At 44.5% G+C, this 24,350-nt stretch overlaps 2 protein-coding genes and 1 long non-coding RNA gene across 6 annotated transcripts in view; 2 read left to right on the top strand and 1 right to left on the bottom strand.

Moving 5' to 3' along the window:
- The window catches only part of ISM1 (isthmin 1), an 84,616-nt gene that overhangs the window by 35,116 nt on the left and 25,150 nt on the right, over window positions 1-24,350 (bottom strand). The window lies entirely within an intron of this gene.
- The window catches only part of TASP1 (taspase 1), a 392,837-nt gene that overhangs the window by 357,163 nt on the left and 11,324 nt on the right, over window positions 1-24,350 (top strand). Inside the window, exon 16 of one of the 3 annotated variants that reach the window (XM_085003107.1) lies at window positions 555-669. The exons of the other annotated variants lie outside the window; for them this stretch is intronic. Within the exon in view, the coding sequence (XP_084859233.1) occupies window positions 555-669 (115 nt within the window). The remainder of the gene's footprint in view (window positions 1-554; window positions 670-24,350) is intronic. 3 annotated transcript variants of the gene reach the window in all.
- Window positions 7,123-14,130, top strand: LOC146395199 (uncharacterized). Its single transcript, XR_014831948.1, has 2 exons — window positions 7,123-9,149; window positions 10,194-14,130. It is a non-coding gene; the product is annotated as an uncharacterized LOC146395199 (long non-coding RNA).

The raw sequence follows: 24,350 nt of genomic DNA, 5'->3' as shown, positions 1-24,350 counted from the left end.
TTCCTGAGGAAATAACAATTGACTCGAGATTGAAAAGACAAGTAAAATTAAGCATGTGAAGCAGGTGAGGAGAACTTAGAAGAGGGGAGGTGGACCAGCATAGACAGCAGTCTTGGCAAAGGATACAGCCTGGCACAGGGGCCAAAGGCTATCTGAGCTGGAATGGAGTGGGTGTTAGGCTCAGGGCCACTCTGCTGCCTTAGGAAGAGATCACTGAGCGAGTAACACACATGCCAGAACCAACACTCAGACATCTTGCCCCACCAGGCTTTGGTCTGAAAGCTTTCCATTCCACTGTACTGTGACTTTTCCATGAGACCATCTCTTCCCTGGTGGCATTCTTCGGGTCATCTGGAGGCTTGCTGAAACTCTGTGTGCTGGGCTCACCTCCCTCCTCCTTGGCCCTCATCAGCTGGCCCTGAACCCCTCAGGGAACTTCCCCCTCAGGGAACTGCCAAGACCAGCTGAGCAGAGAGAACCTCTCATCTGGAGACCAGGTACAATTCCTAAGATGACAAGTCCAGACACTTTGTCATTTGTGTCTTTCTCCCTAGGACATTCACTGGCCCAGGACCAAGGATGCCCAACCACTGTCCTCAGCCACCGCAGGGTGGACCTGCTCATTTTGGCTGTCCTGGTCACCAAGGTGGACTGCATGGCCACATCAAGGTCAGAGTGGTTACAGTGGTCAGAGTTGCTCACTGGGCATTTGGAGAACCAAGCCATGGGACAAATTAGGGTGATCAGCTCCAGGGGGAAAATCATGGAGTGAAAACCAGAGATGGGTCCACTTTTTTTTTTTTTTTTTTTTGGCCTTTTTGGAGTCACACCTGTGGCATACAGAAGTTTCCAGGCTATGGGTAGAATCTGAGGTGCAGCTGCTAGCCTACACCATAGCAATGCCAGATTCAAGCTGTGTCTGAGACCTACACTAGCAGCTCATGGCAACGCCAGATTCTTTAGACCACTGAGTGAGGCCAGGGATCAAACCTGCATCCTCATGGATACTAAGCAGGTTCTTAACCTGCTGAGCTGCAACAGGAACTCCTTGATGGGTCTACTTTTGGAAAAAGCATGCTAAGCATCACTGCCTCAATCTGCACACAGCTACCCGTCTTGCCCTGCCAACATCAACCAAAGACTGGTGTGTGAAAAACAGGGATGATCTGACTACTTCCAGAACTTCCAGAAGAGGCACAAACTAGTAACAAATTGTGGCTGGCTTGGACAGTTTTAGTACTTTTTTTTTTTTTTAAAGCTGTGATAACTATTCCCAGATTAATACAACCAGGCAGACTTCTTGGAGGCAGATGGGATGGCAAATTTCTGGAGGGCAAAGAACAGGCCATATCTGCAATCTCAAACCCCACACCCTCCAATTCCACGAGCTCAGGGGGCACCCAATAAGTACTAGTTGATGATAATGATGGCCACGGGCCTAGTTAGATTTTGTTTTAATTAGGCTCAGGCTGCAGGCCTCATTACCCCTAATGTGGCTTTTATGTGGGATTCTAAAGGAGAAAAAAAAAATCCAAGAACCTCCTATTGAAGATATTAAAGAAGATATTATTAGCAATGCTTTTGGTCTCATAGACTTTGAACAACAAACAAAGATTATAATTAACGTCACTGCAGCCTCTCTTCTTAAAACATATTAACAATATAGCTAATTAGCAATATGTCCTCTTTCGGGGCTGGACATCTGCATATTATTATCGCCAATGCTTGTTTCCTTTTTCCAGATTAAAGGCAGCCATACTGCACCCAGGCTTATGGCCACGCTCCTTCCACATGCAAACACTCCATTTTCTTCTCCCCATGATAAACACACTCGGGGCTTTATCTGTGCCGGGCATTGATTTTTGTCTGGAACATTTCCACGGATCCAAAAATAAGTTCAAGGATGCCATTGATGCTATTTCAAAGGGAAGAGCAAATGTTTCGCTGTTTGGGGAGAAAGAAGCATAAAAGGGCCCAATGATTATCTTTACACATGACTGGGGAACAAGTGCTCCTGGGAAGAGAAAACCGGGAGAATGAAGGATGCGAGTTTCTGATGGGGAAAATTGGCTTTCTCAGGGGGGTGCACTTGTTCTTAGGGCTCAGGAAGATGGCAGAGACTGTGATCACAGGAGCAGCTGCAGGGGGTGGTGGAGAAGGAATGGGGATCCATGGGGAGGACCGTGCATGGTTGAACACACAGATGACAAGGTCGGCCACCTTCTGCTCTTTTCTCCCATGTGTGATGGTACTTGATCCCCTTCGGGCAGCAGGAACCGATCCGTGGCTCTATATTAAAGGGAATATGGACATGCAATGCCCCTTTACATGAAAATCCAAATTCCTGGCAGAGAGAAGTGGCCAGAGCTGGGCTCAAGTCTTTGCTGTGGGATCCTGAAAACAACCCTGGGAGTGAATGACATGGGCACATCATGTTGCAAGAATGCGGGAGGGTTTCATCTTGGTCGGGACCAGAGCCTTGTGCTGAAAGTCTGACTAATGGCTGAGGAATCTTCCGTTATGGTGGCAGAAGAATGTATCATAAGGCTGTTTACTCTAGGGCTTGGGAGTGACCTGGCTTATGCTCTCGGGTGATGCTTTGGAAGGAAAGCAGGATGGCCCACCCCTTGCACTTGGGAAGGAAGGGAGCTGGCTCCACAGGGGCAGGGGCCATGGGTATTGGCCTCCCACACAGTGCTTCTTTCTCAGTTGAAGGCTCTTGAGGTCAGCTGACAAAATGGAAGTCAAAGCCCCACTAGCTCGTCTCAGATACTTCTGTAAACAGCTTTGATCTTGAAAATGCGTGGATTATTGGTGATTTCTCAAGTTGTGCTTTTTTCCACTGCTGGCAAAGAAAACAGAGTGAGAACTAGCCAGGCGCCATTTCCTTTATGTTCTTGTTAGGCTAAAGAAGGAACAGGAATGAAACACATTATTTTTTCGAGTCTAAGAAAACATGTAAGGAGTAGAGTTCAAGGCTGGAAAGTCATTGTGGCTACAGAAACCTTCACCCATCATCGAAAACATCTCTGTGAATGGAAAGGGAGAGAGAAATTGTTATTTTCCAGAATCTTTCTTGAGGGGCCCTAGTGGCCTTGCCTAGAAGGGACACCACTTGGATAAAACTTTTGGGGTGGGAGACAAACCCACCTCACCAGTAAGGGAAGGTTTTGTCTGCTGAGAGGGGCACTTGAATTATTGTTATTATTATTTTATTTCATTTTTATCAGAGTATAGTTGATTTACAGTGTTGTGCCAATTTACTATGTTGTACAGCATAGTGACCCAGTCATACATATATATACATTCTTTTTCTCAAGCCATCTTCCATCATGTTCTATCCCAAAAGACTGTATATAGTTCCATGCAAACTATGACATTTAGAATGGATAAGCAAGGAGGTCCTACTGTACAGCACAGGGTACTTGAATTTGAGGGCTAACTTGCTCAGGGTTATAGAGAACAGGCCAAGAATGGCCACCAGGGGGCTTTAGCCACATGGAGCTCAGCCTCCTTTCCAAAGTCAAACTTTGAGCAAATATTTAATGAGTATGGATTATTGTGGATTTTTAAGTCGTGCTTTTTCCATATCTGGGAAAGAAAATGTAGTGGTCACTATCCAGATATTTTGCCAGGATCCAATTTGAAGAGGCACCAAATTATAAGCATGCCTGAAGGGTCCAACTATCTAAGTCCTCTCTTGACCAGAGGGAGGAGGTTGAATAGGACATGGAGACCCGGGAGGTAAATGCCCCCTGCAGCGAGTCTGTCTCCACGCATGGCATAGGGGTACCCAAGGCCAAGACCAGGCTGGTGTTCTGCTCTCAGAGGCAGAACCTGGAAGGCAAGACAAAGGGCCTGGATTGGCAGAGTTCAGGCTGGCCTGGGGACCCTTGCTAGCTTAGCTTTTTAATTAAGAAGATGGATTTCAAAGTTCCTGTCATGGCTCAGTGGAAATGAATCAGACTAGTATCCATGAGGACGCAGGTCCAAACCCTGACCTTCCTCAGTGGGTTAAGGATCTGGCATTGCTGTGGCTATGGTATAGGCTGGCGGCTACAGCTCCAGTTTGACCACTAGCCTGGGAACCTCCATATGCTGTGGGTGTGCCTCCCCCCAAAAAAGGAAGATGGATTTCTCTCAACACCCAAAGTCAAGACCTGTCACTGAAACCTACCACAAATCTCTCTAATCCAAGTACCTCTAAACTAGCTTTTAAAGGGAACAGGACCTTAACCTTGATAGGGTGCATGAAGCTGTGGAAGGGGCCTGAGCCGGGGGTATGAGGCCTGGGTCTCCATCCCAGCATTACCCCTACTTGGTTCCTGCATCTTGATTCTCTTGATCTCAATAACTATGCCTTGAGTAGTGGCCTTCCACACTGTCTTTGCATTTGATCATGTGCCTGGCTTTGGCTGGTGGACAGCAGTAAGGAGAGAAAAGTGTGTATTGGAACTTGCTTTTTTTATTGTTCTTTGGAACCCAGAAATCACCATGTGTAGAGGCCTGGGCCAGCCTGTGGGATGAAGACAAACATTTAGAACAGAGACCTCAGCCAGCAAATGATCAGTCATACGAATAGAGACCAATCTAGATCACCCAGCCCCAGCTGAGCTAACTCAGAAAAGAAAAGCCACCCAGGTGACCCATGGAACATGAGAAAGAGTAAACATTTGTGGTTTGAAGCCAGTGAATGCAGAGTGGTTTGTTATACAGCAAAAGCTGACTGATACAGGACTTCAGTTACGTTTTCTGCACAATGAGTGTGGTAAGGGAGAATGGGACTGCAGAGACCCCTGCAATCCCTCTAGTTCTGACCTCCTAGGAATGAAATCCTTGGGAGACACTTGTTTTGGAGAAAAAGTTTTCTAACACTTTTATAACAAAAACCTGATACCAAAAGCTGAACACTTCAAATTGAGGGCGGGGAGACTGAACAAAAATCTAGCGGTTCTAAATGCTTGAAGTGCAAATACTATCTTCCATGTCTACCCTCTCTTATCTCTCCTATCCCTCCACCTGCTGACCACTGAAAGCTGGGTCAAATCTGTTGGAAAACAACCCCCTCCCCCCCACCACCACTTCCATCATTTACATGTGTTGTTTTGTTAACAGCTCCACTGCCAGCATTTCAAAGATTTAGAGCTAAGAATTAACAGTTCTCTGCTACACTTTCATGATGCACCTGTATAGCTCTGTTGGCTGCCAGAAACTAGTAACGCTCATTTATTAGGGAACCCCTACTGACACTATAAAACAATTATAGAGCATCATAGACCCACTATGGCCTGAGATGAAGAGAAAGCTGTACACCACCAGGACCGGTTCCCTTCCCCACCTGCCTGTACAGATTGTTCTTATTTGGATTGCTGTGCTGTTCTCCTCCAGGGAGACTGTTTGATCCCTGCTTGGAAAGCTGGCAGGTGATGGGATTATGGGCCTTTAATTTAGATGGCTAACCCTCCTCTGCAAATGCATGGAGTTTTGTTCTACTCACTGATTCATTCAACAAACGTTTTCTGGGCATCTACTTTCTGCCAGATGCTGTGCTGTCATGAGACAGTTCAACAGCACATGTCTTCATCAGATAAATTTTCCAAAACTGGGAAATAAAGCAAAAGGATGATTGCAATATGATCAGTTTACAGCAGGACATAGTATGACAGGACTGTCCGAGGGTATACACTTTTTTAGGAGAATGGTCTTTTGTTTACTTATTATTTATTATTGACTAGGGTCTAGGCTAAAACTTGTAGATTTTCACCCTCTAGAAAAACTGAATTTTTTTCTAGTAGAAACAATAACTCATTAAAAGTTGTCATCAAAAGGAAAAAATTGTAAGTATATGAGGTGATGGATGCTAACTAAATTTACTATCACATATCATATATCACATTATATCATATATAAAATCATTATGTTGTACACATTGAACTTATATAATGTTACATGTCAGTTATATTTCAACTAAACTGGAAAAAAATAATAACTCAAAGCCTATTATTTTATTGCCTTATAGGACATTAATCAGTTCTGTTTCGAACTTATGCATTTACTTCATCATGATTTTCCCAAATAATTTTATAAATATCTGGTCCTTACATGCTCTGAATTGGCATTAGCATCCTCCCAGTTTCCTCATTAATTAGTAAATAAATTTTTGACATGTATTCATTTAATATGAGACTCACGGTTTTAACATTATGAAAATCACATGAGGACAGGCTTTTGTCTCTCCAGTGGGGAAGTTAAGAAATGCTTACATATAAAATGTAAGGTATGGAGTTCCTGTTGTGGTGCAGCAGAAACGAATCCAACTAGTATCCATGAGGATTCGGGTCCAACCCCTGGCCTCGCCCAGTGGGTTAAGGATCTGGCGTTGCCATGAGCTGTGGTGTAGGTCGAAGACACGGATTGGATCTGGTGTTGCTGTGGCTGTGGAGTAAGCTGGTGGCTGTAGCTCCCATTCAACACTTAGCCTTGGAACTTCCATATGCAGTGGATGGGGCCCTAAAAAGCAAAAATAAATAAAAAAAAATAAAATGAAATAAAATGCAAGGGAGAAAGTAGTAAGTTCTTTTGGAATGAAAGAGGTCAATGTAAGAAAGTAAGATTATCCACACTTTTAATTATGATTCCACAACTCACAATCTACTGAAACTTGTCCAATCACCATATAATATTCTTTCATTTTTCCCTAAAAGAACCCTATTTGGATACTGGTCCAAGGTACTAGCAATCTGAAATAGGTATGGAGAAGTATGGTTTGTGAGCAAGACTTGTCTTGTGTTTCTTCTTTTGTTGTGGAGGGCAGAACGCCAAGTATTAGCAGAGGGCAGCCCCTCTATTTCAACCATTTTATTACCTTCCCTCCCCCATAATAATTTCCTTCTCTGACCCTAGAGAAATAAAGCACCTACTAGTTGTGTTCTCAACAAAACTCATTCTCCTATTAGAACTCATTCAGTTAGCTGAGGTTCAAGAAAGAAGAGTAAGATTCTCAGAGGCTTTCTTTGGGGGTGGTCATGAGCGGGGATGCAATAGAGCACATGCTTTCAGGTTTACTACTCTTCCTAGGATAAACAGCATGGTGCTAGGGTATCATGGTATCAGACTGGATCTGGGCAGGAAATGGATGGCACTGAAGTTTGAATGACCAAGGAGAGCTTAATGAAAAAACAATCAACAGATGTCTGGGCAAAGAGGCTGGAAACCACCTAAGATGCTGCAGCGCCCAGGGCTAGCAAAACCAGGGAGATATTACACTCCCAGGCTTGAAGAGGCAAGGAAAAGAAGAGGTTACTGTTACGCCAAGGGAGACAGGGGTCTGCGTGTGCGTGTGTCTGCGTGTGCATGCATCCACCTGTGCATGCATGCACGTGAGCACACAGGGGCCTTACTCAGTACTACGACTCCCTCTCCTCTTCCTCCCTCCCCTGCCATGTTCACCATTGGCCAAGTCCAACGGGAAGCTCAAGAGAAAGGGAGCCCATTGATGTGATACATACACACCACACACCTGAGGCATCATGAGGTGCCTGATGGTCTCCTGAGGATGGAGAAGGGTGAAAGGCCTAGGGAGGTGAATGGAAGACCCTGGGCACACAGGACATGTCTGGGAGAAAGCACACGCTCATCCAGACCCAGCCACAGATGTCAAATCTAATCTTCACAATATCCATTTGAAGCAGACATGAAGGCTCATGTTTTGGGGGAGGGAAACTGAATCTGAGAGACCCCTGGCTAGTAAGTAGGCACCACAGCTCTGTTCCTCCCACTGTGTGGTATGCTACCCTAATTTCTCTCCTAGAGGTATTATCTTATTTTATTATTTATTTTCTCATTTTGGCTACCCCAGGGCATATGGAGTTCCTGGGCCGGGGGTCAGATCCAAGCCATAGTCACAACCTAAGCCATAGCTGCGGCAACACCAGATCCTTAACCCACTGTGCTGGGCCGGAGATTGAACCTGTGTCCCAGTACTCCCAAGTTGCCACCAATCCCATTGCACCACAGTGGGAACTCCCCAGTGGTGCTCTTTAGATTAAGGTCTGCAGCCACCATGAATTCCCATCTTCCTATAACTGTACCCTTTGCCTGCGTGTTGGTTCCCAGGGGTCTAGGTCAAGAACACTGGCCTTCAGGGCACCACTGATTGAATCCTTAACTCTGCTCCCCCACTTGGTGTGGTGGTGGTGGTGGGGATCCTGGCCACATTTTCTTTGGGGAAACTCAGAGCTAAATACAAGTCCAACCCAATGCTGATGACGTCACAGGACTGAGTTAGTGCTGGTCAACAAAAACAGCTGGAATAATGAAGATGAAATACAATGGATGGTGGTAAACTTGTGGCAGAAGAAGGCAGGAATGAAAGAGCATGTAGAACTTCATCCAGACGTTATGGCAGCTGTTTCAGTGGGGATGGGGCAGAGAACAGGGAAAGTAGGTCATAATGAGCCAGGTCCCAAACTATAATAGCCTTTGGGGGCATCACATTCTTCCTGAGAACTGCTAACCCTTTGGGGTGAACTCTGAAAGTGACAGAACTGAAATGGCCATCTGCAGGAGAATGTATAAGGAAGGTATATGGATAAAACAGTCATAAAATGAAACATTATTGGTGAATTTCACAAAGGTAATGCTGAACGAAGGAAGCCAGAGACAAAAGAAGACAGAATTCTATTTATATAAATATAACATAAAATATGTAGATTCTATTTATATAAAGTTCAAAAACAGGCAAAATTAACCAAGTCAGGAAGTCAGGACAGAGGGGACCCTGTGAGTGCTGGTGACCAGAAGGAGCCCTTGGGGGGCTTCTGGGGGCAGCGGCCACATTCTGTGTCTTGATCTGGGAGCTGGTCACATGGTGTGTTCACTCTGGGGAATTCGTTGAGCTGTACACATATGATTTGTGCTCCCTTCAGCATGCACGCTACTTACCTACAGAGCTTACATAACTACCAAAACACAAGGGGAAAAAATAGAAAGGGAATCAGAGAAATGGCAATTGGCAAAGTCATAGAAATTTAATACAGATACCAGGCTTCTGTGACTGCTATTTTCTGAACAATAAAGGATGCAGGAAATTACAGCATTTGAAAAACGAGGGAGTCCCCGTGTGGCTCGGCAGGTTAAGAGCCCTACTAGTATCCACGAGTATCCATGAGGATGTGGGTTTGATCCCTGGCTTCACTCAGTGGGCTAAGGATCTGGCATAGCCACAAGCTGAGGCATAGGTCACAGATGCGGCTTGGATCTGGCATTGCCATGGCTTTGGCATAGGCGGGTAGCTGCGGCTGTAGTTTGACTCCTGGCCTGGGAACTTCCATATGCTGCAGGTGCAGCACTAGGAAGAAAAAAAGAAAAGAAAAAAGAGGGGTTCCCCCTTGGCCCATTATTCCCCTGTGACTTAGTTTGCTCACCTGTAAAATGAGAAGCATCTCTGTAATAAAGTGCTTCTTTTCTCCCCTTTATTATTCCCTTCTCCCACTGGCCCTTACTAGGACTCACTCATACCTTGTTATCTTTTCTCTTGAATGTTTTCTTCTCAGGATTCTTCTCAGGGAGGACAAGTTCCCATCCTCCCTGGAAATAACTGCCCCCACTTCCACCATCTTTTAAAGTGTCATCTCTGCACTAGTCTTGTCCAAGCTCTTTATGCATCATTTCAATCAGTGCATCCCAGTGCTCCCCACCAGATGGATAGTTATCATCACCCACATGGTACAGATGAGAAAACTGATGCTGAGAACGTTAACAAAGTCACCAGCTCCTAAAGGGTCCAGGGTGGGCTGACTGTGACTGCACAATCTGGCCAACTGACAAGAGCTGATAATGCTCATGCTGGACCAGTAGAAACAAAAGAAAGCAGCCTGTGTTGGCTGAAGCCACGGGGAAGAATATCAATACGTCTTTCAGCCACCCCAGAGTAAAGGGCAGTTGGGATACAGAGAGAGGATCAACACTCTGGCCAGCAGCCTCTCCAAAGAGGCACGACTTCTGGAGGGATACGGAGGCTGGTGCATTGGTCTTCTGACTATTTTTTCGTTTTATAGCCACACCTGCAGCATATGGAAGTTCCAGGATAGGGGTTGAATCGGAGCTGTGGCCACCGGCCTACACCACAACCATGGCAATGCTGGATCCTTAGCTGCATCTGCAACCTATGCTGCAGCTTGCTGCAATGCCAGATCCTTAGCACACTGAGTGAAGCCAGGGTTTGAACCTGTGTCCTTTTGGAGGATGTTGGGTCCTTAACCCACTGAGCCACAAGGGAACTCCCAGTCTTCTACTTTTAAGGCCATTTTTGCCTCTACAATCCCATGTTAAAATGCAGTTTGACCTGAGAATAGTTACATCAGACCTGCTGGGCAAGTAACACCCTACTTTTATAGAACATTGGGCAGGGATCATTGGGGAGGGGGAAGCATGCATGGGGGTATCTGGCCAGGGCCCAGAATACAGGGTTCCTGACTCCCAGCCTGGTGCCCTTCCTCTTGAATTGGCTGCTCCAGTGGACCCATTTCCTTGCCCTCCACAGTTTCCCAAGGCTGAATCACAAAATGTTAGCCTTTCCCTTTAGAGTTGCTGTCTCAGCAAAAAAATCTGGACTTTACTAAATGCCCTCTGAGTGAATGGATGGATGGATGGAAAAAACAGAATTTCAAAGCCCGATGGGTGTGTGCACATTTGACTCCCCATGGTTTTGTTCAAGGCCACCATTCACGTGGTGTGGTGTGATCAAACAAGAGTCTGGTGGGAACAAGTATGGGGTGAAATTAAGACCAGAGGAGGGGATATAGCCTGCCCAGAGGGAGTGCTTGTTGTAACCCAGGCTAATAAGTGCTAATAGATGCTTTACCTGCAAAGCCCTTCCTTCCCTTAATAATACAGAAAACTCCTATGTATCCTTAACAACCCTGTTTAGATATCGCTTTCTCTGTGAAGCCTTCATTGATTTCTCAGCAGAATTAGTCTGTCTTTGCTCTGTATTACTTTTGTACTTTATACATACTTCTTTTTATCACATACATTATTGCATACATGGATATATTATTAGAATTTTATTCATTTGTCCAGTTTCTGGCTAATAAAAGCATACAAAAAATGACTGAATTGCAAACTCAAATGCACAAAAAGTAAATTACATTAACCATGTTAGCTTCTTCAAGTCCATTCGTACCTGCTAACAACAAAAACAGTTTTGTCTATTTCTGAAATTCTTCTGACATCATCCTAGTCCAGGTGACCATCATCACTCTCTCCTCAACCTTTCAAAGCTCAGCTTAAGTATCACCTCCAGAGAGAGAGGACTTCCCCAATTATCTAGGTAGTGTCTCTCCCCCCAAATAGTTCCCGTCCATCACTCTGCTTACTTTCTTTACAGTATCTGTCACAAGCCAGTAGGGTTCCATCTACAGGTGGCCTTCTTTGTTGTCAGCCCCCAACAGAGCATCAACTTCTTGAAGCAAGGATTGTGTCTGTTCTGTCACTTCTCAGGACTTAGCACAGAGCCAGGCACACAGTGGGACCTCAGTGATGCCCTCTGAATGAATGGATGGGTGAATGAATAAGTAAATGGATAAATAGGATTTCAAGGTCTGATAGGGGCACAGTTAACTCACCCTACATCTCTGGAACCACACATGGGTCCTGGGCACAGGGGAGAAGAGATGCTCTGGCAGAGGTGAGGAAGATCTCCCTGGCTCAGTTCTTGGCTTGTTCTCCACCTGTGTGGTGACCGCAAGTCCTGGTCCAGCTACCTGCCCCTAAGTGATATCCTGAGCAATGCCTGACTCATCCCTCTGCCCAGAGAGAACAGAGAGACTACATTAGGGATACACCAATGGTGACAGCTACCTGTGCAGGACCAAGTCACTGCTCAACACCCAGCCAGTGCTCCAAGGAGCAGCCCTGGTGGAGCAATAGGGGGGCAGCAAGATGGGGAAGCAGAGGCAGCAAGGAGACTCAGCAGGAGAGGAAGGGCACAGACCCAGGTATTTGGCTCTTTGTAATTCAACTCTGAACATTTTCTGAATCTGCTTGCTTCTCTTCAGTGCCAAATAAGAATTTCAAGAGTTTAGATATCAATATGCATATCAATATATACATGCTTATTGATATATGCACATACTTATGTGTAAATAAATGTATATAAATATGTGTTTGTATATATAAACATACATATAAGTATGTATGTGTGTATAAACATGCACACATATTTGTATATACACATATGGATGTTTATGTTTTAATTGTAATTTCTGTTTTAATTTTTAATTTAATTTTAGACATTCTAAGTAGTCCGTTGTAATTTTTAATTTAATTTTAGACATCCCTTTTTTTTTTTCACCACACCCACAGCCATGGCATATGGAAAATCCCAGGTCAGGGATTAAATCTGAGCCATAGCTGCAACAGATGCCACAGCTGCGGCAATGCTGGATCCTCAACCTGCTGTGCCACAGTGGGAACTCCAGTCCATTCTTTCTTAACCAGCTTAGAGGAAAGCTGGTAATAATGCTGAATTATCACTTCAACCTAGTTGTTCTCAAAGTGTGGTCCTCATATGGGCAACATCTGGGAACTTGTGAAAAATGCTGAATCGCAGACCCCACCCCACCTGCAGAGTCAGAGTCTGAGGTGGAGTCCAGGATTCTGGGTTTTTCTAAGCCATTCCAGTGACTCTGATGCCAACTAACATCTGAGAATCTCAGGAGATGAGGAACGAGTGGCTGAGAGCTAGTTAGGATCTATTATTCTGAGGGTGACTTTCACAAAGAGAACAAGTTCTGGAAAGCGAAGGGTCTCGAAAGGTTGGTGAACTTTTCTTTCTTTTTTTTAATTTTATTTTCCCACTGTATAGCAAGGGGATCAAGTTATCCTTACATGTATACATTACAATTACATTTTTCCCCCACCCTTTCTTCTGTTGCAACATGAGTATCTAGACAAAGTTCTCAATGCTACTCAGCAGGATCTCCTTGTAAATCTATTCTAAGTTGTGTCTGATAAGCCCAAGCTCCCAATCCCTCCCGCTCCCTCCCCCTCCCATCAGGCAGCCACAAGTCTTTTCTCCAAGTCCATGATTTTCTTTTCTGAGGAGATTCATTTGTGCTGGATATTAGATTCCAGTTATAGTGATATCATATGGTATTTGTCTTTGTCTTTCTGGCTCATTTCACTCAGTATGAGAGTCTCTAGTTCCATCCATGTTGCTGCAAATGGCATTATGTCATTCTTTTTTATGGCTGAGTAGTATTCCATTGTGTATATATACCACGTCTTCCTAATCTAATCATCTGTCGATGGACATTTGGGTTGTTTCCATGTCCTGGCTATTGTGAATAGTGCTGCAGTGAACATGCGGGTGCACGTGTCTCTTTTAAGTAGAGTTTTGTCCGGATAGATGCCCAAGAGTGGGATTGCGGGGTCATATGGAAGTTCTATGTATAGATTTCTAAGGTATCTCCAAACTGTTCTCCATAGTGGCTGTACCAGTTTACATTCCCACCAACAGTGCAGGAGGGTTCCCTTTTCTCCACAGCCCCTCCAGCACTTGTTATTTATGGATTTATTAATGATGGCCATTCTAACGGGTGTGAGGTGGTATCTCATGGTAGTTTTGATTTGTATTTCTCTTATAATCAACGATGTTGAGCATTTTCCCATGTGTTTGCTGGCCATCTGTATATCTTCCAAACAGTGTGGTACTGGTATCAAGACAGACAGACAGACCAATGGAACAGAATAGAGAACCCGGAAATGAACCCTGACACCCATGGTCAATTAGTCTTTGACAAGGGAGTCAATAACATAAAATGGGAAAAAGAAAGTCTATTCAGCAAGCATTGCTGGGAAACCTGGACAGCTGCATGCAAAGCAATGAAACTAGAACACACCCTCACACCATGCACAAAAATAAACTCAAAATGGCTGAAAGACTTAAATATACCATCAAACTCCTAGAAGAAAATGTAGACAAAACACTCTCTGACATCAACATCATGAATATTTTCTCAGGTCAGTCTCCCAAAGCAATAGAAATTAGAGGAAAAATAAACCCATGGGACCTAATCAAACTGAAAATCTTTTGCACAGCAAAGGAAACCAAAAAGTAAACAAAAAGACAACTTACAGAATGGGAGAAAATAGTTTCAAATGATGCAACCAACAAGGGCTTAATCTCTAGAAATATATAAACAACTTATACAACCCAACAGCAAAAAAGCCAATCAATCAATGGAAAAATGGGCAAAAGACCTGAATAGACATTTCTCCACGGTGAACTTTTCTTAAAGGAAAGGTAATCAGGTAAAGAGTAGGTGAGCCCCAAGCATCTAGTCTGGCCTGGGGAGACCCTCTGAGCAGTCAGGAATCCCCCACAACAAGGACACTGTGAGGAGAAGGGCAGAGCTCCACGCCTTCCAGGATCCCTGAATCAGGTGATATTTGACACCAACACATGGGGTGACAAGATAAAACCTAGAGTATGGAGGGTGGACTATAGCCTTGACTCCCCTTCCCCTTTTCCTGGCATCCCCAAGTTCCTGCCTTATCAACATTTGCTTAGGTAGCAAGTGCCCTAACTGGGGCTGCAGAGGGTTTCCAGCTGACTTTTCCCTCACTGAGCAAGACCACACAGGTCTCTGGGGAACGAGAGGTTTTCTAGCTCAGGGACTGACAGAGGATTAGAAAAGGGTTGAAGAGGGGGCCCTCAGGCATGCCTAAGAGAGAGAAATTCCCCATCAGTTTATGAGACAAGTGGGAAGAGATGGTGGGGGAGAGAGAGAGAGACAAAGACCAGGGGTCCCAGATGCCAAGTGACTGTCCCCATAGTTTGCAAGTGGCTCCTCTTTAATCTGAAAACTCCCTGGTGTTCCCAAGCCCCTCCACTATGAAACTCTGGGCAAGGATCAACCTGAGACTGTCCAACCTAATGTGCAATTCCCCAGGACATTTAAACAGCAACTCATATGGATTTGTCTTCCTCTTTCTGACTTACTTCACTTAGTATGAGAATCTCTAGTCCCATCCATGTTGCTGCAAATGGCATTATTTCGTTCTTTTTTATGGCTGGTTAGTATTCCATTATGTATATATACCGGTAATCCATTTATCTTTGGTGGATATTTAGGTGGTTTCCATGTTTCGGCTGCTGTGAATTGTGCTGCAATGAACACATGGGTGCATGTGTCTTTTTGAAGGAAAATTTTGTCTGGATAGACGCCCAGGAGTGGGATTTCTGGGTCATACGGTAGCTCTATAGTTAGTTTTCTGAGGACCCTCCATACTGTTTTCCATAGAGGTTGTACCAAGGTACATTCCCACCAACAGTGCAGGAGGGTACCCTTTTCTCCACACCTTCTCCAGCATTTGTTATTTGGAGATGTGTTAGTGATGGCCATATAGCACAGGGAACTATATCCAGCCTCTTGGGATAAAACATGATGGAAGATAATATGAGAAAAAAATGTATATATGTGTATGCCTGGGTCCCATGCTATACAGCAGAAATTGACATAGCACTGTAAATCAACTATACTTAAAAAAAAATTCACGTGTGAAGTTAAAGCCAAATTGATCCATCCCCCCCTTACACAGCAGTCACCGTCCAAGCCACATGTTCCTTCTCCAAGGGAAACGCTGGGGCAGCATTCATTCACCAAGTCCCCTACACACTTGCTCCTGATTCTTGAGGGAGAATCTTTCAGAAAACAGCAGCCTGATGAATGTTTCATCTCAGGCATCTGAAGACATCAATGGCTGCCAGGAACCCCCCCCACCCAAGAAAACCCTCTCTTCAAAGCAGCCACACAGAAGGGCTCATGTAAGAACCAAAGCTTTGCTTTCCTGTAGCAAAGTCACACCTCATTCTGTGAAAACACTACTTCTCTGCCTCATCTTTGACTCCTCCCATTTACTCCCCAGGTTTGCACACAGAAGGACTCGTTTTAATTTTTTTATTTAATTTTTTAATTTTTTATTATGATTGATTTACAATGTTTTATTTATTTATTTATTTATTTATTTATTTATTGTCTTTTGTCTTTTGTCTTTTTAGGGCTGCACCTGCGGCATATGGAGGTTTCAGGCTAGGGGTCTAATCAGAGCTGTTGCTGCCGGCCTACGCCACAGCTGCAGCACTGCCAGATCCGAGCCGCGTCTTTGACCTACACCATAGCTCATGGCAACGCTGGATCCTTAACCCACTGAGAGAGGCCAGGGATTGAACCCGCAACCTCATGGTTCCCAGTCATATTTGTTTCTCCTGAGCCACGATGGGAACTCCTGTCTATTTTTTTAAATTGTATTTAAAAATGTTTCCTATGGCCACACCTGCGGCATATGGAATTTCCCAGGCTAGGGGTCAAATTGGAGCTGCAGCTTCTGGCCTACATCATAGCCACAGCAATACCAGATCTGAGCCACATTTTCGACTTACACCACAGTTTAACCCATTGAGCAAGGCCAGGGATTGAACCTGCATCCTCACAGACACTATGTCAGGTTCTTAACCCACTAAGTCACAAGCAAGAACTCTGAAGGACTGGTTGTTAGATAGAACCAAACCCACTTTTAACCAAAGCCCGGAGTATTCAGTCACTAAGGGTCTCAAACACCCCCCTCCCCACGGTCTACAGAAAAGGCATGCAGTTAGCAGAAAGTTCTCCAACATGGCCAGTTACACGAACTTATGACCGGCTTCTTTCAAAAATCCAGGTTTGGAAAGCAGGTTCCAGAAAGAGGACCAGGAGGCAGTTTGTTACAAGTGGACCTGCTCCCTCTCTGAACAAAGGGAGTCCTTTCTAGCTTTTCCAAGGAGAGAGAAAGCATCTGAGACCCGCAGAAAGCATCCCTCCCTCCTGCCCTCCCTTCCTCCCACCTCACTTTCTCTCCCTCCAGATCATGATCTCAGGAACCGCAGATTCCATGCCCTGCAATGCTTGCCCCCGCCCCGAGCAGAATCTCTCTGTTCATTCCAGGTCTTGAACAAAGATTCCCCGGCACACGTTTGATCTCCTTACGCTCCATTCTCATTAGTCCTTCACACTTTCCATCACTTGGAGAAATACAAACAGCATGGTTCAGTTTTCGGGTTAAGAACTGACAGTCTCCATAAACACTGCTACAGTGAAAGCCGTCTTATCCACTGCCAGAAGCTGGGGGTCTGGGGGAGGGGGACATGGAAACCCCAAGCTTCAGAACAAGGGAACAAGCGCTTTGTGTCCAACTGTTGGGTGAAGTGCCCCCTTGGCATTGCTAGCAAAAACAGGGAGGGTCTATTGAGACCCTCCGGGAAAATTAAAGGATGACAGGGAGGGACAGGGAAACGCAAGGAGCAGCGTAGCTCACGTGTAAGTTCCTGACCTATGGAAAATACAAAGCCATCAATGGTCCCAATCGAGGGGACAGTAAAAATTACAAGTGGTCCATGAAGAGGTTTTGCAATCATTCTCAGGATGCTGTAAGTAGAGAGAAGCAGAGGGTCAAAGAGATGAGGGTAAGGAAGACCTTGAACTTAAGCCACACTCCAGCCAAACCACCTCAGATAGTTATGTGCTGAAATCATTTAATGAGCTGGGACTCCTTCTAATGGTGTGTGAGCTGCTGAGTTTCAGAACCTTTATTCATTGACTCATTCAGCATTTAATTATGGAGAGCAGATGACTCCATTCCAAGTGCTGGGGATACAAGAGAGGGGAGATAGACTGGGACAGTCTCATGACAGTCTCCAAGGGGAGTTCCCAAACTTTGCTCACCTCCTGATGCCCAGGCCACACTCCACACCATTTAAATCAGGGTGTCTGGGGTAAGGGCCAGGTCCCAGTACTTTTTTTTTTGTTGTTATGGCTATACTCATGGCACATGGAAGCTCCTGGGCTATGGGTCGAACTGGAGCTATAGCTGCCAAAAACCTATGCCACAGCCACAGCAATGCCAGAGTTGAGCCACATCTGCAACCTACACCACAGCTCACAGCAATGCTGGATCCTTAACCCACTGAACAAGATCAGGGATCAAACCTGCATCCTCATGGATATTAGTTGGATTCTTAACTTGCTGAGCCACAGCGGGAACTCCAGGCCTAGTATTTCTAAAAGATCCCTAGGGGATTCCAATGTGCAGCCCACTTTGGGAACCACATAGGATTTTTAACTGGGTTGCCATGATTGGCCGGATCAGTGAGTGTGGAAGTCTAGTCCTCAGTTACCTTTAGCAGCTCCTGCTCAGCTTTCTGAAATTTCCTGTACCCACAAGGAATGCATCCTGACATCTCAGGGCAAGGGCAAAATTCTCTGTAAGCTTAATCATCTCTGAGCCCTTCCCAGGGAGTTTTCTAACTAAGAGGACTCAACATAGTCTTACACGCTGCCCAGAGGACGTTCTTATTCCAAACCCTAAATTGATATGCAATCCCCAGCACCAGATCTGATAACGGTATACAATATTGGAAACCCAGGCCATCCCAGAAACCCAAAGCCCCCTGGCTGCCATTATCTACACAGTCATTTCATGGTGTGAATCCTGGGAGCAGACTCCCAGCGGGGTTAAATCACCCAGTTTCTTTGTGAAGGTTGAAAAAGAGAACTTGTTTCTTAAGCTCTCCCCTTCTGTTCTCTTTGAGCTTTGCTATCCAATTCCCCTTCACACGATCAATGCAAATCCATTATGGACTTTCTTGGACCTACTCCTGGATTTTCATCAATTTAGAAAGGAAACATTGCATTAAGCCCCCCCCTTTTTTTTTCCTGGAAGGCCCCAGGAATCTTCAAAAATGAGAATAAGGGAAAAGAGAGAGAAAAAAAAGAGTTTGCTTTGAAGTTGCAATGAACATGCCAGAGAACAAAACAAAACAAAACAAAAACGATGGCTCCTGAGAAAAACACTTCAGGAGAAGTACTTCCCCCTGCTTCCCATCGTGCTGTGTTCTTAAGGGTGAAGTGGTCCCCACTGAAACCACCAGAGCCTGCCAGTTGGCCAACACAGCAGCATTCCACTATAGAGATTAAAACCAACTTTATGATTGTGGTGCAAATAATAAAGAGCCTGGCAGGGTTTCCTTCCAAAATGAAAGCTCATTTATTTTCCAAGGTGTATAATTTGGTTGTAAATGTTTCCTATGGGACCAAACATCCCAGACTGGGTTTTTGCCTGGAACACATCACTGCTTTGCTGGAGAAGAATGGACTCCGTGTGGTCCTGCTGCATCCATTCAAGTGCATGGAGGGGTTCAAACTGGCCTGACCTTGCTTCACTTCTGGTCGTGCAGCAGCTCAAATCTGCTGGAAGGAACCAGAGATGGGGAAGAAGGAAGAGCTGAGCCTGGCCTGGCTGCATTCACTCCCAAGTCCTGGCCCATCTGTGAATTGGGCTGGCTCACCGCTGGCCACCACTCAGGCCTGTTCTGGTCCTTCTCAGGAGGGAAGAGCCTGGAAGAGCCTTAAGAATCCAGTTGCCTGTGAGGAACTTTCTTGGCTTTTCCTTCAGGTTTTTATGTCCTTATTTTATTTATCTTTTCAAAAATCATCCTAAAAAAATCCGCCCAGCAATGACTAATATTTGGATAAAGGCAAAGCCAGATTCTTTCCAGGGCTCATGGGCTGACCACACGTATTTGGGGCCAGAATTTGGCCCATGGTGTTAAGCCAGTCTCACCCAAGTATAAACGGCTTGTTCTCCTCTACTAGCAGCTTAAGACCAAGCAGGGTTTTCTACCATTTTCATATTGATCCATTCTCTTCCTTACATCATATACATTTCACCTGTCTCCCATTTGCATCTTCACGTGAAATTCAAAGCCAGTGCTACTATGCTTTGTAGTTAAAAATAGATGTATTCCAGAGTTTGTTCTTTTCCTTGCAAAGAGCTGCTAATGCAGAACAGGGAAACCTCTTGTGGGATCAAAGGAGGGCATCAAAATTTATCATGTGACATCCCTTCAGGACATCAGAAGTTGTCCCTCTAACATTGAGATAGAGTGAAAGAGGGGGAAAAAGTGGGTTGAAAGGGGAAACAAAATCGCTGCAATTCACAAGAGGAAAATGAGGAGGACAGTGGTAAAAATGTAGTACAAAGGGACCCAGCTCAAGCAGAGAAGTTCAATAGTTTCATGTATTATGAAATCACCTGCTGGGTGGAGTGTGCTTTTCATCAAACCTGAGTCTCCTGAGATAGACTACGAAGCAGTATGTCAGGCAAAAGGTAACGTACAAAACAGCTTTCAATGGAGTCCAGGAGTCTCATTGCTAAGATGAATGATCCACCAACTTGTCAAAATGGTATCAAATTTTCCAGCTGGTCATGGCCACTCTGAGTCAGTTCTCACAGAAGTCACCCTCAGGGACCTCAGGCCCCTAATTCAAGTAGAGCAATAAGAAATGTTTTTGAAGGAGAATGGAGTGAAGAAATGCTAGAGAATAAAGGCTTTTCTGACAATTCATGCACATACATACACAAAGATTCCAGTATGAACTGGGCTGCCACAGCATCCAAGGAACCCAGTGGCTCTAGATAATTCCTTCAGCACCTTTGGCTGCTGCCATAAGCAGCTTGGAAAACCAGGTTCACACAGTGTTTGGAAACCACAATACCGACACAGGATGGAAATGTCATAGAGGAAATTCCGACTTTCCTCAGTATCAGACCCACAAAAGCAAGGGATTCAAAGCACGCCTGCTGCATGAAGGTTACTTTTGCACTGTGGTTAGAGGGTTTTATTCTAGGACACACACATCATACTGAGATAAAAGAGAGGCCAAGATCCGACTTCTTTTTGAAAACCATAATTCTTTCCTACTTCACTACCTTATGTCAATACATCTGAGCCTCCGGGGCTGTAAGTCACTTCCTGTCGTGGTCAAGTTTCATCTCCTTTAGAAGCTTTCAATACTTTTCACAGTTCCCAGGTGCAAACATGACTTGGCTGAAAGTCATTTTGAATACAGACTATTGCCAACAGAGGTCAGGAGAGTGGGTTTTAAGAAATAATTATGCCTAAGTCTCCCCTTTAAGTTGTGCTTCTTCCTGCACATGCGCGCACACACACACACACACCAATAGACACATACACACATACAACAGATACTATACATACACCAACACACAAACAGCAATACACACATATATACACACACACATCAACACACACACACACACACACACACACACACACGCCACTTTGCTGACAGAAGCGCCTGTGGTTCCTGCCAAGGCATCTGGCAAAGGGATCCGGGGTCACTAGAACACTCTTGAGCTGTGCAGGCTACAAGCTACATGATAACTAACTTCATCTCACAGCCAGAAGTGAATGAGGCATAAAAGAGACATACAAGGTGACATTTCCAAATCAGGAAAAGAATGTATGTGTGTATAAGCATGACTGAATCACTCTGTTGTACAGCAGAAATTATCACAACATTGTAAATCAACTATACTTCAATAAAACTTTTAAAAAATGAAAAAGAAACCATGTTTCCTGATGCTGCTTTTTTGGGGTACGCTGAAAAGCTTAACTCACAGAGAAATAAGAAATTACAGATCCAAGGCCTCCTCCTGCCACTGCTGATAGTCTTTTACTTATTTATTTAAAAAAAAAATCTTTATTCTCCTCTATCCTTTGCCCTGAAGTGGATAAAAAAGAAAATCAAAGAGTAGGATATTTCCTACAATGTTAGTAAGTGACTGTGAATTGTTCCATTAAAAAATAAGGTCAAATTGGTGGTTTTACACTTAGAAAGAAAAAAGAAAGCAGATAGGAATAGAGAAGTCTGAACTAGTCACTCCGTCTGAACTAGTCACTCCCTTCTTATAGGCCAGGCCACTGGGAGAGTGGGTGAAACCTTGGAATTCTGGACCTATTTATTATTATAGTTGATTTACAATGTTGTGCTAATTTCTGCTCTACAGCAAAGTGACCCAGTTATTATATATATATATATATATACACACACACACACACACACATATAAACACACATACACATATATACACACAATATATATGTACACACACTATATATATACACAAAATTTATATATATATATATATATATATATATATATATACACACAAACATATATATACACACACGCAATCTTTTTCTCATATCATCTCCCATCATGTTCCATCCCAAGGGGATGTGGGAATTTAATTGGGGCCCTGCTGCTCTCTGCTGCCAGCAAGCAGGTAAACCTTTTAGGTCTCCGTTTCTTCACCTCAAAAATGAAAATAACAATGACCACTCCCAAGATGAGGTGAAGGCCTTCTGGAAAGCACAACACTAAGTGATATACAGATTTTTATCAAACACATTCTATATTCAAGGGGCTATAGTATGTGCTGTAGGGTACAAAAGAGAAGGAAGCTACCATTCTGTTCTCAAGACCCTCACTCTGCTTTGGCAGGCAGAGTGGGGAGTAGGGTTGTTTTGCATTATATGGAGAATACAAAATATAGTATACAAAATATATAATGCAGCATATATATATGTGTATATGATTGTATAGATATAGATTAGATGGATGGATAGATAATCGTATATAAGGAAGAATGTAATCCTCGCTTAATGGATGTGCTATAAGGGGTCCATTTCTACCTCGACAGTTCACAAGAATGTTTTTGTGGCTTTACCAGAATTTTTGAAGCTGGAAGAGAGGAAGGAAGGCAGTTTTAGCTAAGGGAATGGCCTGAGCAGAACAGACAAGAGAGCATGGGGTGGGCACAAGGACTAGAAGAGTCTAATTTGGCTGCAACTAGAGCCTATGAAGCAAAGGACAAGAAAAGTTGATTGATTCCAGATATGTGCTTCCTCAGTACCTGTTTTGAGGCAAGAAATGGGGGAAACCATTGGACTTCGGCAGGGAGGGCAAAGACTTTTAGGAAGATGAATCTGAGTATTACAGTTTCATGAGCATGAAGAAAGAGAAACTGGAATTGAAACGGAGGCCTGGGAAAACACAGGTCACCACACCAGAGGGCAAAGAGGAACTGTCACTGTGGGGACAGCAGAAATGGGCAGGGACCCAACGCACATGTAGAGGTCAATAGGATCCCATCTCTTGGCAGCCACGCCTTTGTGCCATCTTCTCCCTTTGAGTGTGAGAGGGAGCGAGTAACCTGCTTCTAACAAATGGAAGAAGGCAAATGTGATAGGAGGTCCCTGAGGTTAGACAACAGAAAACCATGGGTTTCGTTTTGTTCGCACCCTCTCTGGCTCTGATGACGCCAGCGGCTCCATGGAGATGCCCACGTGGCCAGGAGCAGAGGTCGCCCCCTGGCGGACAGCTCTGGAGAAAAAGAAATCTTGCCAGAGACCAAAGGAGTGAGAACAGGGGCTAGCCTCCCACGAGCCGCGCCTGAAGATGAAGCGAGCTTTGCCTGATCCACTGGATCAAACTAGGAGAGACCCTGGACGAGGGGTGCCCTTCGAAGCTGTGCCCAAATTCCCAACTCACAGAAATTCTGAGGTAATACATGTGTTTTTCTGTTTTTTTGTTTTGTTTTGTTTTTTTGTTTTTCCCTGCTGCCCCTGGCACATGGAGTTCTCAGGCCAGGGATCAGATCTGAGCTGCAGTTGGGACCTATGCCACAGCTGCATCAATGTTGGATCCTTTAACCCACTGTGCCGGGCCAGGAATCAAACCTTCATCCTTATGCTGCAGAGATGCCCCAGATCCTGTTGTGCTACATTGAGAGCGCCAGTAAACTCTGTTTTTTAAGCTGCTGGATGTTGGAACAAGAGATGACTAATGCAGGAAGGAAGACAGTAAGTGACATGGGAATGGTGGGGGACAGATGCTTTCAAAGATGAAAATCCAAGACTCATGGGCCCAAGCTGTACATACTCACTCTTCTAGGCTTTGCTGATCTTAGACACTTTTCATAAAAAAGAAGCCTTTCCATCACCCCTTTCTTTCACCATTTCCTAGGGCTGATTAAAGAAACATGACTTGATTTTCAATTTCAAGCAACTCAGCGGGGCATTCCAAAAGAAAAGCGGCAGGAAATTAATGCCATACACACCAGGCAAGGCAGATGCTTCTGAAGCTGACACGTAGGTGAAACACACCTTTCCTTTGTACACAACTTACCCTCTTGATTTTGCACTGGTATTTGCTCTCAGGAGCCTGGGAAAGGGGGACAGATACTGTCAATATAAAATGAGTCATCCCAGAAACGCGTGAGTGGCACTAAAATATGTAAACAATAGTTTTAAAATTGGGCCAAGGGATATTTAAGAAATCTCATTATCTCTTCATTCATGTTTGAATTATAGAGGTCTTTAGAAAAGCTAAGCTCGTGCCTGCAGAGCTGTGGGATAAACCCCCATGCTAAACCTTTTAATT

This window comes from Sus scrofa, chromosome 17, assembly GCF_054392235.1.
Source record: "Sus scrofa isolate SSC_HxYL_T2T_F1_AM1 chromosome 17, Sscrofa_HxYL_maternal_Yorkshire_Landrace_v2.0, whole genome shotgun sequence".
Classification (NCBI taxonomy): Eukaryota; Metazoa; Chordata; class Mammalia; order Artiodactyla; family Suidae; genus Sus; species Sus scrofa.
Note: the sequence above shows the minus strand (reverse complement) of the source record. Positions and strands in the feature narration are given on the sequence as shown.